The 25147-nt window shown below is 44.4% G+C and overlaps 2 protein-coding genes across 2 annotated transcripts in view; both read right to left on the bottom strand.

Moving 5' to 3' along the window:
• LOC118796442 (receptor-type tyrosine-protein phosphatase U-like) overlaps nt 1-7422 on the bottom strand; it is a 103579-nt gene extending 96157 nt beyond the window's left edge. Inside the window, exon 1 of the mRNA XM_036555299.1 lies at nt 7281-7422. Within this exon, the coding sequence (XP_036411192.1) occupies nt 7281-7350 (70 nt within the window). The 5' untranslated portion in view covers nt 7351-7422. The remainder of the gene's footprint in view (nt 1-7280) is intronic.
• A 5657-nt stretch (nt 7423-13079) lies between these two features.
• gmeb1 (glucocorticoid modulatory element binding protein 1) lies at nt 13080-24087 on the bottom strand. Its single transcript, XM_036516157.1, has 10 exons — nt 24049-24087; nt 21411-21548; nt 19270-19331; nt 18811-18932; nt 18073-18176; nt 16099-16247; nt 15490-15618; nt 14820-14951; nt 14381-14503; nt 13080-14011 (listed from the first exon to the last, which is right to left on the bottom strand). Exons 2-10 carry the CDS (start codon nt 21536-21538, stop codon nt 13080-13082), a joined length of 1881 nt encoding a protein of 626 aa, XP_036372050.1. The 5' UTR covers nt 21539-21548; nt 24049-24087.
• Between the last annotated feature and the right edge of the window lie 1060 nt (nt 24088-25147).

Genomic DNA, 25147 nt, shown 5'->3' with positions numbered 1-25147 from the left:
ATATTAAGAAAGTGTTCATTTGTTTTAATTCCTTAGAACATGAGCTAATTTGAAATCCTTCTGTGGTTTCCATAACCTACCCTCAGACTACCTAACCCTCATAGCAAGCCCAGAATTAACTTCTCTACATCTCCCTCTCTCTGCCAACCACGTTGTTACTACTCATTCTGTGAAAACAATTCTTGATTAATGAATAACTGACTTCTGACATCTTCTGTATAAAGGACTTCTAATCCTTAAATAATTACTAAACATAATCTACTCTTTAATCACTAAATTTAATTGTGTCTTGCTGTGTGGAATTCAATGTGATGGCTATATGGTTATGTATGTAGTATAACAACCATCAACTAAAATTTTAAGTGTATTTTAAGTTTTAAATGTAAATATTTCAATGAAAACCAGTTCCATATAGGTACATGCTTCTTCAAAGAAATCCTGGGATTCTCTAATGAACCAAAAGTTACATTTTAAAATGCTTAACATCCGTGACATTGTGCTGGAAATGATCAGGTGTCCCTGTAAATGAAATTCTCACAGTCGCGTTCCAATAAAATGTGCTTTTAACTGGCAAGAAATTGATTTTTAGAGTAAAGATTTTTACATACAGTAACTTATCATATATTTCCAAATAGACTGCCAAAGGGTAGCTGTACACAGACTCAAAAACCGCTGCTTTTTCTTGATATAACAAAACCAAAAAAAAGGCTTTTTACTTACTTGCATGCTTTCTTTAATTATTCTGTGCACACTAATCAACTTATTGTCTGGAAAATGTACAGGAGACCCTGAGAATAATTACACTTAAAAGGATTTACCACATAATACACTATTATATTAGCTAAACAATTAAATAAAATGTTTTCCTTCAGCAATGTGCACAGTACTCATAACCCACTCAAAAGAGTAACACTGACCAAAGGAAAAAAATACAAATTGAATATCATTAACACATTTTCACTGTTGCCACTGTAGACCCTTACAACAGTTTCTTAACAGCCACTGAAATTCCTCCTTTTTGGCCTCTGAGCTGCTAGAACTGCTGCCAGACCGACTGACAGAAATGCTTTTAGCTTGAGAAGAAGGAAAAGTGCAACTGAAAGATGGGAGATTTGCATGGGAAAGGGTCTCAGTCCCTGTTGAAGACTGTCACTTGTAGGTGCTTTGGAGGCTCATGAAGAAATCATGCATCCATACATGGCCCAGACATCACAGAGGAGTAATGTCACATGCTGACATCATACAGTGAAACAACTTGTGACGTCAGACTAGAAGGTGTTTTTTCCCCACAAACAGCAAGGAGCAACATTTATCTGTTTAATGAGGACCATGGGGACCAAGCAGATGCCACTGCGTGTCTGAAAAACAGGAATGGAGGAATGACTCACAGAGCATGCTCCAGTTCAGACAGAGCAAAAGAGACCCAGTGAAGCTGTTCTTCTGTCAAAGAAAGGGTTTCTGGGACTGTTTGCACTCCCTCACCCTACCAACTTTTCAGAGAGCCCGACTCTGTCGCATCAGTGAACAGCTTGCAGTTTGATCTGACTTTCGCCCCACTCAAAAACAACACTTGCAATCAAGGCTGCCAAAATCATAATTGGATGAACTATGGCCTGGTTGCTAGTCCATCTTTGCTGTATTCCACTGTTTAAAAAAATCTTGGCCATGTTTCCTCTTAATCGCTTGACTGATGATTGGTTGGGCCACAACTGAACATCTGAGCATGGCTCAGGTTATCAAGGAACTTTGAAGTTGAGAACAAAACACTAGGAGAACCCACCCTAATTTGAAAATTGTAAGTGGAGGACAGAGGGGATGTGAACAACTTCAGTGTGATGCTGGTGACATGGGACAGACAGGACCAAAGCTGAAGGGATTTTCCACTCAAAGTTTACAAAATGATAACATCCATTAAAAATATGAATACCTTAACTGACCCTGGACAGCCACCTGGACATGTTTTTAGGGATCGTAGTGAGATCACACTAATACCGACCTGATGCTGGGATGCTGAAATTAAGTATTCATTCATTTCTAATTCACCAAGACAGGTAATCACATGTTCTACCTTCAGAGTAAGAAGAATTTGACAAATCAAAGGTTCTCTGACCCTGCAGCAGAGCTGGTGCTCATTTGAATATGCAACAAAGAATGTACAAATACTCCTGTTTACTGGTTTAGTTTTGCTTTTGTTCAGCAACCTGAGATGGGTAAGAAAAACTGCACCAAATGAGCGCCAACATTCACTGGAAAAAAAACAGGCTGTCTACATGAGTGTTGTTTTTCAAAGTACAACGGGCCACTAAAACCCGTACTGCTGATGGTAGCAGTAAGTTCTGGACAAGCAGCCATTTACAAGACCACTGTGACATTGCTAAACCGCCATGGAGTTTATTTCAGGAAGCCAGAAATCATAAGCCGAGTTCCAGACTGAGTCATCTGTGCAGACACTGAGCGATGTGAATTTGAGCGACTTGTGGGGGTGGGGAACAGGGGCTGCGGGAGGGATTAATGACTTGCCCACTGAGAAAGAAACAGCGTGTAAATATGGCAAAACGGCCGCTACGGCAGAAACTTGAGTATCGTGAAAGAATCAACGTACAGGATGTGGACAGGTAACAAGCACAACAGCAAAAGAAAACAACGTAAATTTCATGATGTAACCTAAGGGGCCAGGGCCCGCCCCTCAATCCAATACCTGCCCTTGTAGGTGTAGTTTAGGGAAACTGGGCATGAAAGCATCACATCAGATGGACACATAGCCCAGAGGCTGTCACTGTCCCCTGAAGGTCAAGTCTGTAAACCTTCAGCACCTCATTCCTCTGTTGCCACAGCAGCAGCTGGAGAACAGCCAATCAGCAGGGCTCTGGACATCCATCATAGCCTCATGAATGGTGGATCTCCAGGAGACTTCCAGCTCTATTGGAGCCAAGAGCCAAAAGGATGTATGAACCAACTTAAGAGGTAATTAATTACTGGGTTGGAATAAAATAAACAACAATTAGCATTTTGAAAAGGAGAAATATTATCCTGTATCAAGTATGTGAAACACACATTTACTGTCTGTATTACCTTGGGACCCACAACAGAAAGTACAACCACTCTGCTCTTTGGATTGTCAGTCTGTAAACTGTATCAAAGTGTAATCACAGCTGATCCAGGGTCAGACAACAGGGCAGATGTACACATGCAGTTATATCCCCCCCCCCCATAGTGTAATCACAGCTAAACTGAGATCAGACACCAAACCACACCAGCTAGTCTGAGATCAACCACCAGGCCCCCCTTCACCCTCATCGTAATTAAAACTGACCTAGGATCAGTTATCAGTCCCCCCACCCACATGCAGTTACCTTCCTCACACTGTAACTGCAGCTGATCTGCAACCTGCTATCAAGCTCCCCACTCCGATGGCAGGTTTTGAGTTGCAAAAGAGAAAAATTCCATGTTGTGGAATGTTTACCATGGGGAATTTACCAATTTTGGGACTAGCTATAACAGGGAATTACTACAGCATATTTTATATTTGTTATGTTTGTTTTTCTGTTCCTTGTAAAGTGGTGTCCTAATCATCTTGATGATATAAAATAGGAACATATTGTGCTTATATACGCCAGAAAATGGAGTGTCGTACGATTTATTTTATTTGGGCAGTGGCAGCAGTCCGGCTGTTTTTAATTTATCTTTTATCCTGAATAGTGATCTTTACTTGACATCTCTGCATTGAATCTGCTATACATTTTCTGTGAAAGAAGCAGACTGGCTGTTGGAAGTGTATTTGTGCTGATTAAAAAAAAAAAAAAAAAAATTAAAGCCGTTTGTGCAGCATATTTTAGTTAATACCTGTCCCTTGAACACATCTGAAGTAACGGTTTCAGTGCTAGAATTGGATTTAGATTCTTTGTTCTTTACTCAATCTCTCAAATAAATCTTAATAAAGAAGTATATTCGTCTGAATCATTAATTTATCTAAGAGTCTCATATAAATATAACCAATTTACAGAAATACCTTTAGTTCTATCCTTCTGTCAGAACAAACACACTTCTCATAACTTATATCGGTAACAGAGCGTTAGTGGCTGATACATTTAAGCGGTGTCAAATTATGAATAAAGCATCTGTGCCCGTAGGACCAAGACTGGGAAACAATGTTCAAGAAGCCTCCTTGGCGCGACAGCAGACCTTGCGTTGGTTTAGGATTCTGAAATCAAAATGGGAGTGAGTCCGCTTTCCTACAGCGCAAATTATAACGCAATTACTAATTTGTATTTGATGTCTTCTTGAGATAGATTCAAGCGTTATTAACGACTTATGTTTCGTACCTGCCCACAATAGTTTGTGATCGCTTTTATTCCAAAAATAAGATCTGAATGAATTAATGTGGATTGGTTGCCAAGGTAATCTGGTTATTGCGGGAAAACTGCACACAGGTTGCATTTAGGAGACTGACAAGTAGCGCTCCCGTGTCTTCTGTGACTCGCACAACAATCTGTCTCCTCAGTTGTCCGGACACAACTGTCTGTGCCTGTGGCCCGTTGCCAATCCTGTTTTGTTCGAAATGTGCAGATGAGTAAGCAATATCTCATAGTTCAAGGGGAATTTTATCTATATATTGATAAAACGTATGCCTCTTGTGTTTAATATTATCGTCATTTTTATTACCGAGCTGTTTTCTAATTTTAAATGATACAACGAAGCTGTGTTGTGAGAGGAGGGTTCGATATGCAAGTCAGCCTCGCAGAGACAGGGTTTTCTGGTAAAGACAGCCCGCAGTTTAAACAGATCTAAGTGAAGGTGATATTCTCATAAATTAGATATGGCGCAGTTGCAAACAGCAAACCCAGGTATATCTCAATCTGCAAAAATCAACTGCAGTGCATGAATGCAGGCGGAATTTGCAGTTGGATGTGGATAGCGGGTCTGGGGCTGCGCAGTAGACTGATTTGAGGTGCGGCATGCGGACAGCATGTTGGGGAGGGGGGATTATTCAGCCGTTTTTTTTTTCTGGAAGGCATAAGACAAGGAATTTGAGTTAATAGCCTGGTGACTCAAGTGCAGCGTTATTTATTTATAGCTGAGCACCTAAGTAAAAACAAAAACAGAAATTTCCACCGCACTATACAAAACGGAAAACCAGAACTGCGTCTCAGGGTATAAGAAAAATGGAAGTGGAGTGTGGAGTGCGAAGAGAGGAAAGATAGGGAGGCGTACTGTCGCACACAGCAACAGGCATTAAGAACAATGACTTGATTTCCCACGAGATAATAGGCTGTCGGTCGGCTGTTTGCCAAATGAACAAGACGACACGCAGTTGCACTTGTCTTGAACGTCTTTGCTGTCATTGGTGGAGAGTCTCACGCATTGTGGTTTTGTTCACGTTCAGACTACGGTTTAGCGTTCACGTGTAACGTAAAACAACCACACTTGAAATAGGACCATGGGTGAGAGGGCGCTTGCTGGTGTTCAGAAAAGACATCTGCCAAAAACTGGCAATTTATTGGAAGTTACCAGCATTAGTTTTAATTAAACTCGTTTCTACATCAAAAACTTAGTAAACAAGAATAACATATTTTAAAATATATTTTATTTGGCTTTGCATTGCACAGCAACACGATTTCAAACAATATATTCGTTGTCATATATTAAATATTTTGCAAATGAATTAACGACTTTTGTAAAGCAGCATATATATTTCATGTTTGGAATAACTTAAAAACTTGCACAGTATGAATGGACAGCTGGGCATGTTTGATTATTACAGATTATATGCTTTGTTGCATTGATTCGGGAAATTAAGTGATATGCAGCCTCCTGTAATATATGGCTAACGTATGAGCACGCATTCATCACATTCACTTTCCTTGTTTTGGCAAGCGGAACTCAGCAGTTGAGTTGAAATCGTTTAAATACACCTGTTTCCACTGAGCCTGTAACAGTTTCTCCACATTGACTCTTGAGCGTTAAACACATTGTGGTTGTCGTTACAGCTGCGTTTCATGCTGGGCTAATGGCATTTTCTTCTGTGAAGTCCATAATAGTACGTTTGCCGCAGTGAAATTCTGGGGGAAGATCCGCCGGGCGTGCTGAAACTTTCCGAACGTAGCCCGACAGATTCGGCGTAAGACCGAAGCTAGAGCGCGGCCAAAGCTGTTCATCCCAGGCTACGTGTGTACGCCTCGCACGAATGTGCCAGGACCGATTAAACCATGCAATCACCCATATATAAAACGATTAGTATTTCCTTGGTAAACTAACAGCATCTGTCAGATTTAATGCCCTTTAAACATGATGGACGTGAAACAGAACTGCAGAGTAGATTGCTCGAAAATCAATGCCGTCTTCATGGAAACGATGGATACAAAGATATCTTGGGAAGCAATAATAATAATAATAAACATTTTGGAGCCTCTATTAGACACACAATGATACTAGTTGTTGGTGCGCAGCTTCTTCCGGTCTACAACTCTCAGGTCAAATCAGTGAACATTATTATAAAGAAAAGCCAACTCTGTAGCTGCAGCGTCGCGAATGAAGTTATCCGACTGTCAAATGTAGGATACAATCACTGCACCAAAGAAACTGAAGCATCAGTTCAATCTCGACAGAAGCCCACTGATAAACAAAGGGACACACGTGAGCGCATTGCTTGCATATGCAGTGTTTGTTTTAGAGTGACTGGGAAGTTTTCCCTTTCCCTGTGCTATACAGGTAAACTATACTGGAGACCAAGTCAAGACACCTATTTCTCCAATAAGACGTAGCCTATAGGAGAAAATTTATCCAAAATTGCGGGGTATTTCTAACTTCCGATTTAATCATCCACACCTTGCAATGACTGAAGAGAAGCACTGCTGTGGCTACATCACGTTGCACCTCGTCGGTCTGATGCTCATTCAGATACACCTAATAACAACTCGTCTCTCGCAAATTACTAGAAACGCCAGGTTGTATTCACCGCGCACGTAAATTAAGAGAGTAATTTTATACATATTGTTCGTTTGGCCATCAACTCCAAGCGTTAGGCTACATACAATCAAGAAACTTCAATTACACTGTGGGAAGATATCTTTGTGACTGGCAAACTTCTCAATACCTCAAAATACAAAAAAAGAGAAAAACACTTAAGACTACAGCAAATACAAAGGCGTCCCTTCTCCCCTTCCTGAGAACACATCCTTGGTCACCGAAAAGTAATCTCATCCACCTCAAAACACAATCACTACCTTTACGGGGGTGCGTTGTTTTAAACTTAAAAACGGCTAAAGCGTCATTCTTGTTACCTGTTGGTCCTTCCAAACTGTCAGCATAGATCGGAACGGCCAGTATCAGCAGAACAGCCACAGTATTCATTGCGCTGTATTAGTCCAGTGCGACTTATCTGTTGAAATCCGGTAACACTGGTGCGAAGTTGCGGATTCCAGCCCGTTGATTCCTGATGTACAGTTGAAACGGCGCTGAGACTCCGAGCGTGTGACGTCAGGATAAACAATTCAAAGAGAATTTTTTTTTTTAAACTCAAGCCTCAGCGTCAAATGACTTAAAAGCAGTCGAAGTGCCCCCTCTTGTGGTAAATTTAACTACAAACCAATGTTCCGCCTAATCTCAGCTGACTGCTCACATTGTGTCTAGCATCAGTTATCAGATATCAGTTTTTTTTTCGTATTGCTGTTCTCAGGCTTTGTGTACGTGGCAGTAATGTACAAACGAATGAAACTGACATGACAACTCATGTTCTGAATGTATGTCAGCACCGCACCCCAAACTCATAGAGCCCTGTTTGCATGACACAGCTACCACCTCCTCCACTACAGTTTCCCCTCACCTATATCCACCTCTGTGCATTCTGTGTTTCCATTCTGAGTGGCGCTGTACTGTACTGCAAACAGTTTGGTTGGTTTACTTGAAGGGTTGATTGGTTGGGCGCTTGTTAAAGAGCAGCAAGAAATGGAAATTTTAAGAGTCTCCCGTTGCCTCTGGTCGGGGGCAGCAGACTGGCCCCACTGCAGTCCTGCTAGTCTGTGAGCCAGAAGAGTGACGTGGAGGTGTGCATCAGGCAATGTGTCTCAGTGCCAACCGAGTGCATCGAACTGTCGAGCCAGCCCTAACTCTCCCACTTTCTGACAGCTGCCCCCCTCCCCACCACCACCCAACCAATCCTTTAAAGTTTATCTTTACAAGCAGAGGGGTCCAGAGCTGTCAGAGCTCCCCCCCCCACACACACACACGCACACACACACACACACACACACAACCTCGCTGCCACAGCAGAAATCGGCCGCACCAGTTGATGGAGGAGACGTGTCATATTAAAAAAAGAGAACGGGAGGCACGGCGTCATAATTTGGGATGAAAGATCACAGCCCCTCCCCTCGCGCTCCGCGTCGCTGTCAGTCTGGTCCTGCAGCGGGGGGCAAGCAGGCTGTCAGCCATAGAGGATAAGTACGTGCCAGGAGGAGAGCGCTGTGCTGAGCTCTCAAAGGGGGAGAAAATCTCTCACGCTTTCTGTTGCCATTTAAACCCTTTCTAATTAAGTTGCTTAATGTAAACCGACAGACCTCTTTGTTAGGAGTTATATAATGCGAAGTGCAAAAATGAACGTTGCCACATTAGACAGTTATGTGAAAATGAATTGGATGTTGATAGGTGATCCTTACCAAAATTAGCGACTTTAATTATCATACAAAAAAGGTTCAGGACCATGAATAGATAAATGATATGTTCTCTGCCCCCCCCCATTATTTGTAGTTCACTGGTTGCCACTGTACCCCCTGGTGGCAATTTCAGATCAGGTCAGTCATTCACTGTGAATTTCTCCTCATTAGTCACAAGGTCGATGCGGAAGAATTGATTTGATGTTTAAGATGGGGAGCATGAATGCTCGCTTAATCAAGTCCAGACATTTGGAAGCTTGTCCCCCCCACTGATAGGGAGCACAATCAAAATATCACAGTGAAGAGTGATGATTACTGATATACTACTGAGCTAAGAAAGGGGTTCTATGACTCTGGATGGTGGCTACATGTGGGGTAGTGGTGAAAGTATCGACTCTGGTCCTGGGGGTTATGTGTTTGAATCCCAGTTCGAGGGGATGCACTCTTGAACAAGGTACTTCACCACGAATACGCAGCCCTATAAACGGGTTATAGAACTAGCATGATGTAACACAGGCAGCACTGCATGCGATCCTTGAAAATGGCTTCTGCCAGGCAAGTAAATAATGTAATGTGATGTAACACGATGAAAGCGCTCTGCAACATATTATTCCGTACTGCTGAAGGGAAGATTTCAGGGCCCACAATTTGCCCCTGTCTTGGTCTGCTCATCCGAAACCACCACCAGGTTGAAGCTGCGATTTATCCAAGCCGGGAGAGCGCTTTTTCTACAGAGGGAGAGGAGGGGAGAGGGAGAGAGAGTGGAAGACAGAAAAAAAAAGAGTGATTTACCGTAATAGGACCTTTGCCCGGCTTGAAGGTAGCAGGGCTGTCATTTCTCAGCGAGATGAGGGAGGAGGATGGTAGGATGAGGCAGGGTGAGAGGTGGGGTGACGGCCCTGCAACGCGAGGGTCTGAATCACAGCGAGGAGACAGCAGGTGAGGCGTCTCTCACGGGGCGGACGGACGGGGGCCGACGCTGCCATCGTTCCGCCTCGCTCCGTTCACGCTCCGCCAGACATCCTGCACCTGCTGTCACGTCACGGGCCCGCCGCGCTCGCCCGAGGGGCCGGGATGCCGACACCGCGCCGGTGAGAGGTGGCGCGCAGCAGCTGATGCCGCCGTCTCCACGCCGCTCTCTGCCCTGGCTGCTACGTCAAAGCAGCAGACACCGCAGACCCGCCTTGTGCCGCCGAAGACGGCTCCGTCACAAGACTTTTCACAGGAAGTGTGACTCTTTGTTCTAGAACTTTCTGTATCTCAATACCATTCCAGGCTACAAAAAGGTACACATACCTCACCACACGTGAGACTCTCTTGAGCAAGCCCAGCTGCCTTTTAACACAGCACCACCTATCTGTGGAGATCCCACCTGACATCTGCCAGTAAGAAGAGACCCACAGTCATCTATGCTGTACTGACGTTTTCCCACAGCTAAAATTCACCACTGCACTGCACCCAGCGACATGTTTTAAACCTTAATGACGTAAAACCACAGCAGCGTGGTTGCCATTGTGTCAGAGGTAGGGCAGCAGCGGTTGCGTAACTTGCGTTTGTGTGTGTAACACTGTGCAGAGTAATGGATCATTGTATCATCTGGACAGCTCATCTCTCTCACCCCGCTCTCCAAATCAGCCGATCTAAACAACCACTAAAAACAGGAAAGCAGGGCAGGATTTGTACACAGCATGACGCCCACAGTCATGAGAGAGAACTCCTTCGCAGCGTCTCCTCACCATGGAAATCATGCACACACCTCAGCACAGTGAGTCAGCATCTGCTTTGACTGTCTGCTTTGCACCAGTCTACCTGAAGTGCAGATGGGGGATTCGTGAACAGCCACACACAAGTTTACCGTCTTCTGTACCCGAGATGCAGAGGTTTGTGGTGATTCAAATATATGCATATATTACCATCTGTGATTTAAAAAATTCTGCAGGCAGTAATAAGTGCAGAAAGGTGGACATTCAAACACTTCACTCTCTGAACACACACACACACACACACACACACACACACACGCACACACTTTCAGTTTTTTTTGGTCAAAATTAGGATATTTTATGATAGGGATTAGGGATTATGATTTAGGATATATTATGATATTTTTCTGAGGACAGCGACATGACTACAACCTGGGGCCAGATAGATGGGACCCCTCTTCTGACTTCTGCCAACTTCTTCTCTGACCCCTTGCCTTTTAAATTCCTCACAGAAAAGACTCTCACAATATGTGATATAACTATGAGGATCTGCACCAGTTTACATAATGAAATCAAGGGTGGCTACCCTGACCCAGAGTAGGCCCCAGAATCTACCACTCATTGACAAAGGGCCACAGTGAAAAATATTTTCCCGTATTTAATACCCAATGAATTTATTATACAGAGAATTCAAATACTTTTACTATCTATATATAATCATTTTTATGGGAAAGCTGTTATATTTCACACTTTACATGAAGGGGAGGTGATGGAATGGCTGATGAGTTGGCACCTCCTTGCTCATATTTGTCTGTATGATATAATTATTTCCCCAGACCATTATATTTTTTTACCATATCATCACTCCAATTCATAATAGATGCTCTTTATTGCCCTCAATTTATTTCAGGGACCATATATGAAACTCCGAATTGAAAACTCTGAGCCCTAGGGCTACAGATCAGCCACTCTGAATTCATGGAAACCTGACACTCCAAAAGGCCCCCCCCAAAACCCCTGTCTTCATCCCTCCCCTCCTCCTCCTGGCTCATGAGACTAGTTAAACACACATGTCACTGGCCACTGGTGAAATGACGTATGTGAACACAGGGAAAGCCACTTAAAAGGTTGAGCAAAACAGTCATTTTAATCACACTGAAACTGCATACCCCACTCCCCTCCCCCACCGAGGGGGTGTGTGCAGGGAATGTGAGCAGTCCAGAAGTTTCTCTTTCATGAACACCCCCCATCCCCTGGTGAGGATCAGTCAGCAGCTTCTCAGTTCACCTCTCTACGAAAACTCCTGTGTTTATACCCAAACAGCTGATCCAGGATCTGCTAATCCAACCCTCATTCAAACTCCAGCCATTATATGTAAAAAAAACAGAAGATTATACAAGGTTAGTCCTTGGCAGGCAGCATCTAGCTACACTAAATTAGTTTTCACAACTTCGCTGAAAAACTACAGGTGCCTGCCCACTGTATCATCAGAGCCGCTACCTTCGTTACCATGAGAAAACAGAAGAATAACAATGCATATTTTCTCTTTTGCCTCTAGCCTTCTATACAAACACCACAGAATAAGAACTAGTCTGCCCAACAGACACAGAACTTTCCAGACTGCGTGGGTAGGTGATGATCTCAACCACCTATGAACATGTTGAGCTGCACAGGTATAGATGGAAAACTTGGTGGGGAGGCACCGGTCAAAGCCTATAAGTTGATATGATGTGCAATACGTGTGAAAAATTACCTCAATATCAGAGAACGATGTCTCCAAAGCCATTCATTATACAACATATGAAAATATACGTTTTGACCAGAGATCCGCTTGCCTGCCTTATTTCACATTTTAAAGGCAAAGAACACAGCCCCGATCCTCTCTTCAGACCATTCTATAAAATGTAATAGAAATGTAGAACAACTCTGCCACAATCAAAGTCATAAAACAATCTCTGGAGACAGTACCATGAGTAGCATGTGTTGTTAAACTGAAGAAAAAAAAATATGGAATTAGATTTTAAAAGCTTGAACAGCACATGAAGTAAAGAAGGGGTCCATTTACAAAATAACCAAAGTATGCCCTGCAAGGAGGTCTGGTGAAATTTCTTTGTATTTAAAAAAAAATTGTGCTCACCCACCTAAGCCATTCCCAACCAGGGCACAGGTGCGCAACATATGGTCGGGTCTGTAAAACTCAAGCAATGAAGACTCTGACAATATGTGAAAACATTATCACATACTAGCAAGCCTGTTACCACAAGACCCCAAGGAGAACTTTTTGCTCGTGTGCACAGTTGTGATGACAACGATGTCAGAGACACCTCTAGAGAAGAAAAAGGGTGTGAGAAGCAGTCTTTGCAACAGAGACAGCTGAGACCAGTGTCTGTCTTGGGTGAGATGCATCCAGTGGCATCTCCATATGGCAATCCACGTGACTTCAACAGAAAATGTACCGTTAGTCCTTCAGGAAAGGGAAAAAACAACGTTCCAGTTGTGAGTAGAAAAGGGTCACTCAAAAAGATGTATAGATACACTGAAATTCTGTGACAGGTCAGGTAGAGTTGCTGTGGTTCTGAAAAAACAACAAAAAAAAGCCCCCAAAATTCTACAGACCACATCCACCCATGACTTGCTACACGTTGTGTCTTAATGCTTCCTGTATTGGCCCTCTCTGTCCTTCTCTCTTGTGGCTCTGGGTGAACACGCCCTTGGTAAGGCATCCTCATTTGGCCTCTTCGTGCGCCTCGTCTTCGACGACCACTATCTGCACGTCATGGAGCTGCTCCTGAGGCTCCATCTGCAGCCCCTCCACCTCCTCCACCTCGCCTTGCACCACAACACTGGCCCCTTCCCCCTCGCCCACCATTTCCATCTCACCCTGCACCACAACACCGCCCTCCTCCCCCAACACCTCCATCTCGCCCTGCACCACCACCCCGCCCTCCTCGCCCACCACCTCCCCCTCCAGCTGCAGCCCCACCACCCCGTCCGCGTGGTCGCCCGGCGCCGGGTCGATCTCGATGACTGTGGTGTGCGTCTGGCCCTCGTCCTCCGCCTCCTCCACCTCCACCCCGGCCTCCTGCACCAGTACTGCCCCTTCCACCATCTCCCCGTCCTCCGGCCTGCTCTCCCCCCCGCCCTCGCCCCTGTCCCCGGCCTCCGCTTCGTCCTCGTGGGCCAGGTGCACCAGCTCCACCGGGCTCACGATCGCCCCCAGCTGGCTGGGCTCCTGCATGGCGGCCGTGCTGAGCAGCGTCAGGCTGGAGGTGGGGTGGAGAGTGATGGTGTCGGCCTTGCCGGTGGCGCTGGCGGCGTAGCGGGTGAAGAGCTGGGAGCCGGCGGGCAGGGTGTGCAGGGTGACGGTATTGGGTTGCTGGCCCAGCGTGGCCACGGGCAGGCCGGTCATGGTGAACGGCTGGCCCATGGGGGACAGCGTGATGGGGGAGAGGACGGTGAACTGCTGGGGCAGCTGGCCCTGCTGCTGGGTGGCGGAGGTGCTGAGCAGGCCCGCCGAGGCGGGGCGCTGCAGACGCGGCCGTTTGGCGGGCGGCTTGGGGGCCCCCGACGACGTGAAGACCATGTTGTGGAGCGCGCGAGAGCGGGCCCGCCAATCACGCGCCTGTTTCTTCTGCTCCTCCAGCTGCTGCTCCAGCCCTGGGAAAGGGGGCGGCGCATGCAGATGTCAGAACAACCAACCACTGCCCTTGCCTGTGCTGTCAGTCATGTCAGGATATAGTACAAGTATTACCTATAAATTTAAGTACAATTTTACTTTGGAAAGTCCATTACAGTACATATGTTAAATGGTGAGCCATGGCTTTGTTTCCATCAACGGTTCCTGACAGTCACACTCCCATATAGGAAAAATTTTGCATACCAAGACATTAAACATTACATGAAAAGACAACTTTGAGGATTTTACAAATTACTTCATTGTACCAATTGTTAACATTGGGGTAACCATCAAGCTAACATAAGTGTGTGTGTAATCCTGTGTGGGGCTGCCCTCGACTCTGCACCCACCTGTCAGAGTGCTGAGGAACTCCTCCTGGCTAGGGTCCGTCTGGCTTCGCCTGCTGTCCAGGACCCGCTTGACCGTGTTCAGCAGCCCAAACACCTGGCCCAGGCTGCTCAGCACTGCCACATCTGCCACACACAGATCCCAGATCAGTGCATCTGACAATCATTCAACCAGCAAAGCCAACAAGCAACTGATCAGAACACTTCCAAGAGCTGATTTTTGCCTACAGCACTTTTCAAACCACCTCATTGGACCTGAAGCATATGCAAATTTAAAACCGCTAAATTAAGTTACGAGTTAATACTGTAAACACCCATATGGAGACATGCTCAAACTTCCATTAAACTAAAACAAGACAAAGTTAAGAATACTTCCAACGAGGACCCAGCAGATGCCTCTGGTTTGATGAGATCGTGGCACTGATTGTGACTGGTTACCTACCTGGCTCCTGCAGGGTGGCGCTCCGCTGCTGTACCCCTGTCAGAAGCTCCAGCAGCTCGGTGCGGATGTTAGCCACCACCTCGCCCATCAGCCCCACATCCGCGATGCCCTTCCAGAAGTTCAGGGTCTCCTCTGAGAGAGACAGAGGACAATCTCATTACATTACATTACATTATTGGCATTTAGCAGATACTGTTATCCAGAGCGACTTACACAGGTAACAGTTTTCACATGTTATCCATTTATACAGCTGGTTATTTACTGAGGCAATTTAGGTTAAATACCTTGCCCAAGGGTACAGCATCAGTGCCCCAGCGGGGAATCGAATCAGCAACCTTTCGGTTACTAGCCCTACTCCTTACCACTGTGCTAAAATGCCACCCCGTTAGACACCTTCATCAGACCAATGCAAGCCATTTATGTGAGGCAGGTAAATTTGGAAGGTTAGGGGCAGGAGGGTGGGTTTAGGACAAATTGGGCATAAAGTGGGCATTACTTGAGGGGCCTGAGACGTTGCCTGGGTGTACACTGAGGGGACTGGCTGTGGACTGAATGTGTATTGCAGGAACTGGGGATATAATGAGAGGAATGGTGCAGATTGGTTGTTAATTGAGTTGTGAGTGTGGATGGAGGTGTAAAGTTAGCAGGAGGGAAGGGAGCCGAGACTCACCAGAGATATCTTCTGTTTCTCGCTTGCTTTCCGTCTCTGTTACTATGGCGACCGGCCTGGGGCTGAATTCCACGGTGGTCGAGGCTTCCTCTGGCCGGTCGTCCACTACGGCGGCCTGACCTCCATTACCTACAGAAACAGACAGACAGATAAGCAGTCTTGGACAACTTCACAGCTCCAATTTGCAAGAGAAAGCTAAAACAGACAGAGGGAAAGAGAGAGACAGGCTTGGGACAAACAGACAGAAACATCACTTTTTAATTTCGGTTTAATTAGGCCTTCACAAGTAGCGCTGTGAAGTCAGATTAGGCAATCCGAGGCAGAGACAGAATCCTCCAACAACCCGACTTCAATTCAACAGCAAGTATTAAAATGTAAGCATTTGAAATAACTCCCTCTGAATAGCTTTTCTTTACTGGGCCACTAAATTGAGAGATTAATGTTACATCCAAAACTGCGGTAACATAAACTCCTGCAAAACATTGCATTGGGTTTTAAATGGGTATGACCCGTTTCTCCTTACGAATAGATGTTAGGGGCAAGATGTGTCACTTCAAGGGAATAACATGGAATGACCTCTCTCAGCATGCAGGTACATCACTGTCTCACCTTGCGGGACAGTGGGTGTCGGCAGCTCGCTGCCCTGCAGGGGGAGCCGGGTGTTGCTGATCAGCAGGTCGAACTTGGTGCTGCGGCAGGTGTTGGTGCACACTGTGTCGTGCTGGTAGAAGTCAATCTGCCGCGAGTCCATCATTTTTCTGCAGCCAATTAAGGGGGGGAGAGAGAGACAGAGAGAGGGAGAGAAAGACAGAGAGAGAGAGAGAGGGAGGGATAGACAGACAAATAGATAGATACATTACATTACTGGCATTTTGCAGACGCTCTTGTCCAGAACGACTTACAAGGGTAACAATTCTTAAGAAACTGCCCAGCTGAATGTTTACTGAGGCAATTCTGGGTTAAGTACCTTGCCCAAGGGTACAGCAGCAGTGCCCCAGCAGGGAATTGAACCGGTAGCCTTTCGGTTACAAGTCCTGCTCCTTACCACTACGCTACACTGCCGCCCAGATAGATAGATAGATCGGTAGACACAGACAGATAGACAGACAGGCAGGCAGGCAAACAGACGGGAGAGTTACTTACAGGAAGAGAAAGAGGACAGATCAAAACCACACTGGTGAGAAGAGAGACCCAGAACTCAAGAGTAGGACAGAGGAGACCAGTGCTCAAGGAACTAAATGCACCACCAGAATGTCACATGTTCAAATCCCAGGTGGGAAACTGCTGTTGTTTCTCTTCAGAATTAACCTGGGCCAGATATGCCCTAATTATGCCAAGCTGTATAAACGGCTTACGATGTGGAATTATTAGCTTTAATTATTTACCTAAGAGACAGCCTTATCCAGGGCAGTTTTAATGGCTTATTTAATAGCATGCTGTTTCCTATTATTTTTTAAAGCTATATATGTACTGAGGCAATTAAACTCAGGTAAACTGTCCGAGATTATCATGAAAATCTAACGTGGCCAGCACGTTACAGCCACCTTGTAACCAGCTGCAGGTTGGATTCCCAGGTGAAGCAGGTGCCAGTGTACTGTCAAAGAGGGCAATAATAAATACCCAGCTGTACTGAGGGAGAAAAACCGAGCTCTGTAAGGCACCTTGGATGAGGCCTTCTGCTAAGAGCATAAATAACGTGATTAATAATGTCATTTAACGTTCACAATGTTGCAGTTTGCCAGGAAATTCAGCAGGGGAGCTGCATCATTCCTGTCCCGCTGTGCTGGCTTCTTGAGCTCTAGGAGACCCACAAAAATTGCCTTCAATTCAAAAACAGCAAAAACATTTATTTAATATAGCACAACCGGGGTTGTCACAAAGCACCATAAAGACATTCTCCAGAGGGAATCAAAAAGCAGAAGAAACCTCTAGGACAACTGAAAAAATGATTCCCTGACCCCTAGCAAAGAGGTGGTCAAGTGAAATTCCCTGAAAATACTTCCATACAAAAAATACTACAAACATATACAGTGAGATGTCTATAAGCCCTCAGAAATGAATTAGTCTGATGGAGGGTTGGCAGCAGGCTACAGGGTAATCAATCTTTCACGCATTGGCAGGCTGGTTTTTAGGATAATTCATTAACTGAAAAATCTTCATGGAAATGATGGACAACTTTCAGTTCACTATGTGAATTCCAGTTCATTCTCTGATCTGACTGAACTGAAATGTAATCGACTCCAACACATAAATATGTCATAACACAGTCAAAAATAGACAAAGCAGCAATCTGGAAAATAAATCAGATAATCTATTCACACAAAGTCAGCCAATCCTTTGATCACTTGCAATCTCTAAACTCTAATCTTTCCTAAACAACTCTGTCTGGCAGATATGACAGTATTAATCTAATTTGCTGATAAATATAATGGGATCACAGAAAAAAAAACAGCATGCGACATGGCTGATGATGCTGACTCAGCAGAAGGAGGGACAGGTTTTTAATCACCCTAAGTAACAGACCCAGCGCACATCTTGAGAACGGGAGGGCGCTCACTCTCAAACAGACCCCCGTCCCTTTACCTGAGCATGACTCCGCCCAGTCGGATCGCCCTCTTCCAATCTTTCAGGGTGGCTTTTCCCGCCAGGTGCACGAACTGCTTGGGGCTGATCAGCTGGTCGTCATACTGCAAGGAGCAACGGAGAGACAGTGAGTCACGCCCCACTGGCTGAGCAGACCACATTACAGACCGCTGGGACAAGTGAATCCCACGCAGGATGATGCTGTTGTACCTTTAAGTACTATACTTAACCTGAACTGCTTCTGCGAGTCCCCAAACATAATGACACATTTCATTATATGGTTGGGATCCGTCACTCACTGCATTTGTCCTAACACAGAGATGGCTACTGGCCCCAGGGAATGATCATTATCTCAAGAGTGTGTTGCAGGGAGAGACTGAGATGGCTGCAGCTGCAGTGGGTCTAGAACGAGGCATGCAATTCAGATGACAGTACTTACGTACCTGACCTATTTAGAGATGCCCAGTATCTTCAGCCATTATAATACCGGAGGAAAAATTATCCTTCCCTTCTGTCATTCCCAACCCTGTGCAGACTCTGTTCTCAGGCCCTTAAGTTCTGTTATAGTCCTTAAGTAAGGCTTATTAATCTCCATTGAGTACACAGATGAAAATATTACATTGTTGAACAAGAGGCCAATTTGTGCCCAGTGCTGCACTGCGCTGGCTTTAAATAATGTTTAGTTGCTGGAGACTTGAGAAGTCTCATCAGCCTCAAGTGAAAATACAAAAGGCTGACCTTCACACACTTCACATTGATCCCCGGGCAAACAAACTTCTTGAACAGCAGCACCGCTTTGCTCTCGCCGCACGTGATTGGATAACCAAACTCCACCTCCTCCCCTTCAGCTGTGGTTACTTCTGCCAGGACACACACAAATACACACACACGTGCATACGCACATACACACAGACACAGACATGCATGCACATGTACACACATACACAGAAAAACTGGTCACCCCCATCCTTCTCTTCATCTTGATCTTAATCTTTTTCTGCATAACTCCGTGCACAGTGCACAGACCAGCACTGGGAATGTGAGAGCATAAACATAGTATATTCACTAAATCTTAGAAAAATCCACATTCCAAGGTAAAGGAAGGACCATGAAAAGATGATCAATATGACTCTGTATTTGACTTTACTTACAGATCCTCTTGCAGTTAATAGGAAATACAAGCCTGAAAGCACTCACCCTGATTGACTGTTTCTGCACCAATGACAGCAGTGTCTGTCTCGGCACATTCTTCACCTATCCTGCAGAGGGAGACAAACCCTTTAGATTACAATGCAAATGCAAAAGGAGAAGCCCTCTGAGGCTGTGATGGGAGATTCAGGCTTCATAAACCCAATAACTGATGAACCCTGATAGCACATGATACCTGCACCCAATTTAGACTTCCCATAGCCTTATTCTCTCATCTCTACAGTGGGTTTACGGTTAACAGAGGGAAAAGACCTGCGAAACACTGCAGTCCAATTTCGACAGGGGTGTTATGTACAATACTATGCAGCTATTGTAATAGTTTATCACTCTGTGAACAGATAATTCTGGCATTATATTGATATTGGGACTGCAAGTCTGCAGTCCAACCAAGTTGCTGGCTGGCAGTATATTGCTCATATCTACATAAGAATAAAAAATTTATTTATGACACCTTCAAAAGGCAGCATTGGGGTTTATTTTGTGCTGTATATGATACTGCACTAAGTTTGAACCTCACAAGGACGGACATTTATGTACTGAATTACACATGTTATATGTTATGCACATGAAAGTAAATTACGTGTTTTCCTGTTAAGGTATGTTACCAGTGTAAAGTACCTTATCAAGGCAGAGGCTTAGTGCCAGGATCATGCAGGCCCTGTTCCTGAAGAGCTATGCTGGTACTGTGCCACTACAGGGCCCATGTTTTACAGCAGCATTTCCCAAACCTCTCCTGGAGTACCCCTTGTCCTGCATGTTTTAGATCTCTCCCTGCTCCAACACAGCTGATTCAAATGATCAACTCGTTATGAACTCCTGAAGCTGCTTCATAACAAACTGATCATTTAATTCAGCTTTGTTGGAGCAGAGAGAGATCTAAAACATGCAGGACAAGGGGTACGCCAGGAGAGGTTTGGGAAACAACGCTGTTCTACAGCACCAAGTAAAGCATTAACTTTTGATAACCTAAAACATGTTGGCAATACTTTTATGAAAATGTTTTATTCTTGCTTTATTGAATCTGTCTTTACATTCTCCTTTGTCAGCTGTACTGGGTCACTTAATCTCAAAAACTGAAACAGATTGCAGGGTATCATCAAAGTGTGTAGCAAAATTAAAGGTACGACCCTGAATGAAATAATAATCTGTACAAGGTCAGGACTTTGAAGAAGGCCCGGTCAATCCTGGCTGATCCTACCCACCCCTTGTTCAAGGAGTTCAAGTTGCTTCCATCTGGCCGCAGATACAAACTGCCAACATGCAGGACAAACAGATTTAAGAACTCATTTGTCCCAGCCGCCATTGGCCTTCTAAATAACTCAATGTGATTTTTATGTTGTAGTCACTGTCCTTTACCCAGTGGGATTTTTTATGTTGTTTTTTTTATTTTGTGTTTATTGTTTATTTATTACTGTTGGTCTGATGTTGTGTGGATACTGCTGGCTGTACAAAAAACTGGCCCTCGGGGATAATAAAGATATCCGAATCCTAGTGATACTTCACCCACAAATATTGGTCTGATGGGTATACAGGTATGTGAATTGCTGTGCTCTTGACTGACAGTGTTTTCTATCTCTTGATGCCTGAACAGTAGCCTACCTTTTACTCGTACAGTCAGTACTTGTACTCTTGTTGCATACACAGGGCGCAGGACTTATACCTACAAAATTTCCTCTGCTCATGCTCACGAGTAAGCTTTGCTTGTAAGCTTTGCTTAGCAAACAGTTAAACACAGAAGTCCAACAAAAAATTTGTAACCTATCCCCTTTATCTGCTGCTAACTGGTTAATTTAAATGACGGGTGATATGCGTGTTCACAGTAATGGCATTGGTTTTTATTATGTTGAAGCAGTCATCATAAAAGTACAGCACTGGCCTCAAGCTAGTAGTCTCTGTAGTCTTAAGATTAACTTTAAATGCTACAGCACAAATACAGTCATATGGTGGTACATTTAAATAAATGATGCCAACGGCCCTACAGAAAATAGCATGTGTAAACACATTGTTTAATATTTGAGAAAGCCCAAAAACATAATCACACAGCAGCATTAACCTCATCTACTTCAGCTCCTCTTTGTCACACCTTGGCATTGCGTAACGTGTCCTTACGTACTGCCCCTGCCACTTACCCCTGTGTGATAGGCTGGAGCTGAAGGATGACCTGTGTCTTGCTGACATCGTTGGGGTCACCCTCCTCTCCGGCGGCATTAACCACCACCACGTCCCCCATGGACACTGTGACCTCTGTGTCCGCCATCACCAGTGTTCTGGAGGATAAAGAAACAAGGAGCTGAGAAGGCATTACTCACCTTTTACAGATAACCAGCTGAGGAGCCAGCGACACAAAGCCACAGTAACAAGCCAGCATACTGTAGGCAACCACAATCTACGTGCGACTAGTTATTCAAATATTTCGGTTCAAACTGTATTCTAGCAAATACATGATGCCATAGACATAGGTTAAGGTGCCATAGGTGCAGGCCAGCTGGATCTACTCTATTCCTCGGCACTGTAACCTCAAGCAAGAGCAGAGTTGATAGCCTGAGCGGAAATTAGTGGATACTGCCTTCAGACAACAGGGTCATTTAACATTAAATCATTTGGAAACATGCGACGGCATTGTTGTACCTTTGTGTGTGTTTTGTGTATGTGAGCTGATGTGGCCAATATTGTTTGCCACAATTTGACCTTATTTTGACTATCAGTTTAAATCATAGACATACTTTTTTGCAAGAGATACAGATAATGTTTTGTGCATGCAACTCCCCATTCATTTATGATTAAAATACTTCTTGTCAAGATTAGTTTAGGCTCAAGCATAACACAATATTTAAAGCATATAAGCATATATACATTTACTCCCGGGTAAGGTATGCCAAAATGAGAGTGCTTGTGGAACTAAAGCAGCATGGGCTTTCCTTGGGTTCCTTGGAGTTAAATGCAGCTGAATATTGACTATGGTCTCCAACACACAGCCATTTACTTGCAGTCAGGGCCTTAGCCTTGGTCTTAAAAAATTTACTATAATTGGTCTTGGTCTCAGTCCTGGCTGCAAAAGAATGTGTCCAGCTTTGGTATTACTGAGACCAGATGCTGACCCTACACATGTAAGCCTCAGAAAGAACTTCTTTCATCTTAATTTAACAGTTAGAGAAATCTGCCATGGTTTTGAGTTTGTATCTTCCAAATAGAGAGACAATCCAGACTACCCCAAAATAGCCCCCATAACATGTCAATGCTGTGACATGGCATACAAACTGTTATCAAAGGCTAAGGTTTGTGAAGGCATGGCTTTGATCTGTGTAATCAGAATCACACACAAGGTAGTGGTGGGACTGCATTGCTCATCTTCACCAAAGTGACAAGAAAAATCTGCTTTGTTGGTTGTCAAGAGTTTTAGGAGAATTAAGAACCATCTAACCATTCCATTCAGCTCTGGTAATCCCAGTAATTACTTCCTGGCTCTTGCAGCAATGTGAGACTGCTATGGCAAAGTCTAAAGTTGAGTCCAGGGTTTCAACCTTTGGGGAAAGTTAATCCAGGAATGCTGGGGTTTGCCGCAAACAGTTAAACAATCTGTTTAGCTAACTAAGATGTACATACATCCCACCGGGCAATATTGTTATTCTGTTGTGTCTGTTTATACCAAACCTGTGCCCTCCTGTCACCATTAATTATTAGCTAATATATTAGCTAAAATCACTATTGGCTATGTCTACTATTATTAGCTAGTATCTTAAACTACATTTCCTAGACCCACTTATCATGTGTTCAGACAAACTTTATACTAAATATATTCGACGGAAGACACGTAGATACCCAGCGAACATGCCAAAGCTACGAATTTCGGGAGGGTAAGCATGAAGGTAGTTCACATTTAAACATGCCGTTACAGCAGCTAGCTAGGAAAGTATCGTGGTGCAATCGAAGAATTTATTACTAAAATGGTGAAAGTCTGAAGACCTGTAGCTACCTGACATTAAATGATGGAGAGAATACTGGTTACAAATCAGCTAGATCGGACGGGACATTGTAAACTGTTACTTTTCAAGTTGCCCGGTGTATAAGATCAATTACTATTCAAACGCTCCGTCTATGTTGCTGGTAGCTTGGTCAAGTCTGCTGGCTCCAGAGAAATCCTATTTTGGAAAAAAAGACCCCATTTGTTTACCATAGCTAGCTAGCTCGCTTGCTACAACATTAGGTGGCCACCTATCAAACCAGCAAACTGTTTCATTTCCATTCGTGGTCCTCTTGGGCCATCTTATCGGATATTGCCTTGTTTATGCCCCGCTGATTTCTCATTCCGTCACAGTCGTGCAATATATGTGTACCCAGAAAGCTAACCCCTACCGAATATATTGCACATTCAAGCAAAGGCAAAAACAGGCGGGATACTGGGGTGTATTTTTTTAAACTTCGACAGGTACTGCTGGTTGCTTATGCTACCGAGCGTAACGCCAGCAAAAAGTTTTTAACGCACGTCGCATCGCTTGTCTCAATCGCAAACGTGCCTCCGTCTTCCCCCTTTCCTCGCCCCTCAAAATGACGTCTCCCTGTGCGGCAGCACGTACACTCACAACAGCGCGCGGCGGCGGCGGCGTTGCCCCGCACAAAACGGGTGCGTACGCAGCTCCGGGGGGTTATTACCCTCCAAAACCATCCTTCGTACACTCACGGCGAAGCCGACCTCCCCGTATTCTGTCCGTGAACCCCCGAGAGTTGTAAAAATTAACGGAATTCAAGGATTGGTGTTTTTTTCCTTACCGTTTTACAGCGTCGCACACATTCTTGGGTTCCGAAGAGGTTTTGAGCATGCGCAGTTTTTACCCTCACCAAACTTCCTGCCGAAGGTTGGGCTGCTGGCCCTTCGAGCATCGTCGGTCCCTGCGGCAGTGTTCGTGGGGCGTCTGAAAGTTATTTGAATGAATTTTTTTGAACGCGAACTTAGCCATCGGGGCACAGCGAGAGATATCATGACAGCCTTCCATGATGAATTAAATGTCAGAGTTCTCTCTGTTATCAGGAGTTAGCACGTTAGCCTTGTGTGGACGGGATAAAAGTAACAGTGTTACCAGTACTGGCCGTCTTGCTCGGACAGCCTTACCATTTACTCTTTTAGTAGTATGTAGTGTGCAAAACAAGGCACAGTCCTATGCATTTTTCTTAAGCAACCGCTGATATTTAATTTCGCTTATGTCTGCCGTTCGGGTCTCATTGCCTATAGATTTTACCCATAACCGTAGCCATGGAAATCACAAGTGAATGGGTAGCTACTGTGTTATAAATAATTATAATGAAATGTCGAACAAGGAATGAGTTAGCCAGTTAGCACAAACGTCTACTAAAGATAACATTGCGTTGTACTTGGTAAACCGAGACATCAGCATAAGATCCACGAAAGATAGGCTATATTTTGCTTAATTTAAATTCTGTGATTTTCCTGTCTGGTGTAATTCCCAAAAATAATAAATCGTGGGCATTTATTGTCTCACAGTAATCACATCATTTATGGTAAGGTCAGCTAAGCCCACAGGGATAACGGACTGTTTCAGAAATGAGTAGCCTAGTATCTTTCCACTCCATGCACGTTTTATGTTTCTCTAAAATCTGAGACTTTCGCTGAGTATGGACAGGACTAATTACTTACACGTGTAAAGAAATCATAATGCATCTTAACCAATGTAAGGCATCCAGGGGCAAGGATAGTATCGAAAGGTACACTTATATTGTCATTTGTTTTAGAGTCAAAAATAAACTAGGGAATAGTATGTTGAACTCATTAAGCGCTTCTTTTAGCAATCATATAGAAAATAGGCTACCTGTCAGGAAAAAAAAACTCGTTGCAGGTAACCGTGCAGAGATG

Source organism: Megalops cyprinoides, chromosome 21, assembly GCF_013368585.1.
Source record: "Megalops cyprinoides isolate fMegCyp1 chromosome 21, fMegCyp1.pri, whole genome shotgun sequence".
Classification (NCBI taxonomy): Eukaryota; Metazoa; Chordata; class Actinopteri; order Elopiformes; family Megalopidae; genus Megalops; species Megalops cyprinoides.
The sequence above is the reverse complement of the archived record's forward strand: the minus strand, read 5'-3'. Positions and strand labels throughout refer to the sequence as shown.

What these genes read in the sequence shown, in the direction of transcription:
- gmeb1 (XM_036516157.1), bottom strand. Translation starts at nt 21,538, where the DNA reads ATGGCGGACACAGAGGTCACAGTGTCCATGGGGGACGTGGTGGTGGTT. An exon ending in TGCAGAAACAGTCAATCAGG is followed by an intron (nt 18,933 to 19,269) that starts GTGAGTGCTTTC and finishes GTGTCCTGGCAG; the next exon opens with AAGTAACCACAGCTGAAGGG. An exon ending in TCAATGTGAAGTGTGTGAAG is followed by an intron (nt 18,177 to 18,810) that starts GTCAGCCTTTTG and finishes TGCTCCTTGCAG; the next exon opens with TATGACGACCAGCTGATCAG.